This window comes from Calliphora vicina, chromosome 4 (genome assembly GCF_958450345.1).
Source record: "Calliphora vicina chromosome 4, idCalVici1.1, whole genome shotgun sequence".
Classification (NCBI taxonomy): domain Eukaryota; kingdom Metazoa; phylum Arthropoda; class Insecta; order Diptera; family Calliphoridae; genus Calliphora; species Calliphora vicina.
The window spans coordinates 108,155,917-108,161,089 of NC_088783.1; the positions used below are offsets into that span (position 1 = coordinate 108,155,917).

At 27.5% G+C, this 5,173-nt stretch overlaps 1 protein-coding gene across 1 annotated transcript; it reads right to left on the reverse strand.

Annotated features, from left to right (window-relative positions):
- Window positions 1-290: 290 nt before the first annotated feature.
- Window positions 291-1,200, reverse strand: LOC135959153 (C-type lectin 37Db-like). The gene is made up of 3 exons (XM_065510203.1): window positions 1,066-1,200; window positions 915-991; window positions 291-833 (listed from the first exon to the last, which is right to left on the reverse strand). Exons 1-3 carry the CDS (start codon window positions 1,160-1,162, stop codon window positions 465-467), a joined length of 543 nt encoding a protein of 180 aa, XP_065366275.1. The 5' UTR covers window positions 1,163-1,200; the 3' UTR covers window positions 291-464.
- Window positions 1,201-5,173: the final 3,973 nt, after the last annotated feature.

The window sequence follows — 5,173 nt, forward strand, 5'->3', positions numbered from 1 at the left end:
GGAACACCATTCCTATCATGCTTAGATGAGCTATCAAGGATAAGTCTTAGACGAATCTACTCTTTCATCAGAGAATCTGGTTGGTTTAGCCTGGAAACAACGGACGTATAATTAATACCAAGATGTTTACCCCTTGGGTATCACAATGAGATCAGTTTTGAATGAACCCAAGTGAGATGCTTGAAGAGTGGCTACCCATGGAACCTAACCTAACCTAACCTAGTTCTGTTCTAGTTCTGTTCTAGTTCTGTTCAGTATCTAATAACAAAATTCGTACTTATTTATTTTAATTAATATTTTAAAATGTTTTTTATTTAAATGTAACTTAATGATGATCAAACTGTCTTTACTTGCTAAAGTATTTACTAGTATTAAATATTATATTATTTAAATAGTTAATTCATTGCTGTGTTTCAATATGACAAAACTGTCTTTATATTCTTTAAAACTAAAAGCTTGTATCTTTAAGTGGCATGTATTACTAAAGTTATTGGTTTACTAGCTTCACAAATATAATGTGCTATTTTATCGCAGTCATAATCATTCATTTCAAACTGGTTGTTTCTTTTCCACAATATTACGCAATTCTCGATGCCATCATTGTTATCCGGTTGATCAACAGACCATACAGTATAGGCTACACGTTCACCAGTACGATACCAAGAGAAATCATCCTCCGATTCTAAATCAGAGGCTGATATCCACCAATTTTTTTTTCTGGGATAATATTTAATTAAATGATCTGATAAAGCTTGCCATTCATCCAGGGTATGAAAAGAGGCTAGGTTAGCGCCCATAGTAGCACAAGTCAATAAAGCTTGGAACCAACTAACCTATGTAAGATAAAAGTAAAAACCAAAGAAAATTAAAAATATTTTTGAATATATTTGTTAGTGCAATAATATTAATCTTACCTCCTCATCTCGTGCAAAATGATAGTATTTACCTCCCACTTTTTTAAATGGATGTTCGCGATCCTCATTCGGTAAAACTAAATAAAAAAAAAATTAACTTGAAAACGTGAAATTCCTGTAGTTACACAACAAATTATTAACAAATAATTACGAGTGAGAGTTAGACTGGTCATCCGGGGACTGGCATAGCAAAATGCTACTGTTGTTGCAATTAGAAGAAAACAAATTTTAAAAATATTTTGCCACATTGTATTCCGCGAACATGTGAATAGTGCTGAAGTTGCAATGAATTTGAATGTAGATTGAAAACAGTTTGTGTTATTTATTTATACAAGTTTCAAAAAACATATGTGTATTTAGATTTTTAATTAGTAAAATAAAATTAAAATTTTTAATTGGAAATTCTTTGGTAAAGATGCTTGCCATTAGTGTGGAAATTAGAGTTAAATGTAGTAGGGTATGAATTGAGATGAATTAAGAGGATATTTAGGTTAAATAAATAAATAGTCATAGTCAAGAGAAGAGTATATAAATTTCCTCTGTTACGGTTATTAGTGGTGAAGTCTATTCTCAAGGTTTTTGAATCTAAGGATAGGAAAATAGTTGCCTATGTGAGAAATAAAGTAAAATTTATTTTAAATTTGTTCCTTCTTTATATTAAAATTTTCGGTTTTGTGGGGTATTTACCCTTTTCTCGCCCTGTATTTACTTTTAAAATATATATAAACAACAGCTAAATTCCAGTGATTTTATTTTATTTAAAAATTATAAACGAAATTTTAAAATTTCGAAAAATTATTTAATTCGATCATTGAAAATTTGTTGAAATCCCAGCAGCTAATGAAAGCAGCTAAAACTTAATTTAAGGCAAAAAACTAAATTTCGAAATTAAGTTTGAATTTTAAAACATAAGCTAAAATTTAATTAACAAGTATTCGCTAAAATTTACTTTAAAATATATTAAAAGCAGCTGATTTAAGTGATTTTAATAAACAATTATAAGCAAAATTTAAAATTTTTAAAAATTTCATATTTCGAACTTTGCAAAAAATTTTTAAATTCAATGATTTTAATATCGATTTCAAAGTAAAATAATAAAACTTGTTATTAAACATAAGCTAAAAATAAGCTAGATTTAATTTACTTTTAAAATATATTTAATTTGTATGAGAAATTATAAAAAAAATTTCGAACTTATTTCGAACTTCGAAAACATGTCGAAATTCAATAATTTTCAAGATTTATTCATGATTTTTTATTGATAAGGTGTTAAAAAAAAAAAATCGAACTTAAGTTCGAATTTTCGAAAATTCAATAAAAATTGTGTACTTTGAAAATATATTAACACTAGCTGACCCGGTGCGCTTCGCCACACCAAGTAGAAGAAAGAAATAGTTCTATTAAGTCTCCCGCTCACTCGGGTCCATATAATCTTTATTTCATGTTTCTAAATTCATTGGTGAAGAAGTTACTAAAAGTACTACTAAAAGTACTAGTACTAGATTTAATTTACTTTTAAAATATATTTAATTTGTATGAGAAATTATAAAAAAAAATGTCGAACTTATTTCGAACTTCGAAAACATGTCGAAATTCAATAATTTTCAAGATTTATTCATGATTTTTTTATTGATAAGGTGTTAAAACTAATTAAAAAAAAAAAAAATCGAAATTAAGTTCGAATTTTCGAAAATTGTCTACTTTGAAAATATATTAACACTAGCTGACCCGGTGCGCTTCGCCACACCAAGTAGAAGAAAGAAATAGTTCTATTAAATCTCCCGCTCACTCGGGTCCATATTATCTTTATTTCATGTTTCTAAATTCATTGGTGAAGAAATTACTAAAAGTACCATTCGAATAAAGAAATAGTACCAAAAAGTCTACCCCTAGAATCCTAACTTACTTAGGACCATATATGTTTAATTTCATGTTTCTAAGTCCATTGTTATAGACATTTCAAAAAAGTACCATTAGATTAATGAAAAAGTATCATGAAGTATCCCCTTGAATTTTCACTCACTTAGGACCATATATACTTGTAGTTTCCCACTCACTTGGTTCCATATAAGCTTTATTTCATGTTTCTAGGTTCATTGGTGAAGAAATTACAAAAAGTACCATTAGATTAAAGAAAAAGTACCATGAAGTATCCCCTTGAATTTGCACTGACTTAGGACCATATATGCTTAATTTCATGTTTCTAAGTCCATTGTTATAGAAAATTCAAAAAGGTACCATTAGAATATAGAAAAAGTACCAGAAAGTCCACACTTGTGGTTTCCAACTCATTCGGTTCCACATAAGCTTTATTTCAGGATTCTAGGTTCATTGGTTAAAAAATTACAAAAAGTACCATTCGAATAAAGAAAAAGTACCAAAAAGTCTCCCCCTAGAATTCTCACTCACATAGGACCATATATGCTTAATTTCATGTTTCTAAGTCCATTGTAATACAAAATTCAAAAAGTACCATTAGAAGAATGAAAAAGTACCTATAGTTCAGTTCTCACATTTTGGTACCTAAATATAATCCCTTATTTCTAACACAAACTTCACTCAGATACATATCAGCTAACTTTAATGTCGATAAGTGAAATAATTAAAAATATTAAAAAGGTACCATTAGGAGAAAAGTACCAATTTCCCTTTTCCTCCTTGAACACCCCTCAAGTTTGAAATTTAAAAATATTGCATTTTGCAAAAGTTGTTTATGCTACAGACATGTCTCAATCGATTAAAATCTGTGTTAATGTGCCCAATAAAAAAATATGTTTTAAAAAAAGTACCAAACTGTTTACCCGGATTTGGCCTAAAATACACCATGGCACTCGAGTTCCAAATAACAACCTGTTAGTTAATTTTTGTATGAATCCAGGAACCAATGTTAAAAAAATTATCAAAATTGGCTTAATAATTTCAAATATAATTTATTTTCCCAATTTTATCCCCTTTTTGGTACTTTTTTTTATCTCCATTGCGATGGTAAAATATTATTAAAATAATTTTCTGTATCGTGGTGGGAGCTCATAGTAAAATATTCGAATGTCTATGTCAGATTATAGAAAAACATATTTTATGAAAAAGTACCAAAAATAAACACAATTTTTATCCCTTAAGGGTTCGAATTTCCAAAAAGTACCAAACTTATATTTTTTATTTTTTGATAAGTAAAGAATACGATTTAAATTTTGTTTCTATGTTTATTGGTTTAAAAAAAGTACCAAAATACAGTTTTTACCCGTTTTCTCCCCTAAAAGGTTCGAATTTCGAAAAAGTACGAAACACCTGTCAGCTTATTTTTTAAATGGAGTAATATGCTATTTTAAGTTTTTTGTATCTTTATTAGTCTTGAATATATAAGGTTACCGAATTTACCCGTTTTTATCCTTTTTTACCCCTTAAACGTTCGAATTTCCAAAAATCCCTCCTTATGGGATCGTTTTGGGGAGGGAGGAACCCACAGTTAAAATTTCGTTCTTTTATATATATAGATTTGTATGAGAAATTATAAAAAAAAATTTCGAACTTCGAAAACATGTCGAAATTCAATAATTTTGAAGATTTATTCATGATTTTACATTGATAACGTGTTAAAATTAATTTTAAACCAAAAAACTTAATTTCGAAATTAAGTTCGAAATTTCGAACATACGCTAAAAAGTTTATAAAAATTTAATACTTTGAAAATATATTAACATTTGGTTATTTTCCTAAAAATCATGTTCGAAATTTTAGAATTTCGAAAAACTTAGCAATTTCGAACATTTTAAAATATAAAATTTTTATGTTTTATGATCAATTAGTATAAATGTTTGGTTGTAATTAATTTTTTACCAAAAATCAAAATTTCGAAATTAAGTTCGAATTTTCGAACATATGCTAAAAAGAATGGAAAATGAAGCATTTTGAAAAATTTTCTCTAACAAATTATGAGTTTAGCTATAGAATTTTAGAAATATAAATTCAGTAGAATATTTATAATTTTTTTTTACCTATTTCAGTTTAATACTTTATTTAGAAGCATTTTTTCACCACCATTATTGTGCTGGGATTCTTTGAACACATTTCTATTTGGAATCTATTTATAGTATTTTTCGTTTATTTTTTCGCTTCATAATACATTTTATTTTTTGTGGTTATTGAATGTCGTTTGCAAATACAAGATTTTGTAGTTTGCAACATACATACATCAATGTTGCAGTGGTTTTAAGTACTTTATGCTGTTGCAAGTTTAATTTGCTATACAAACAAACATA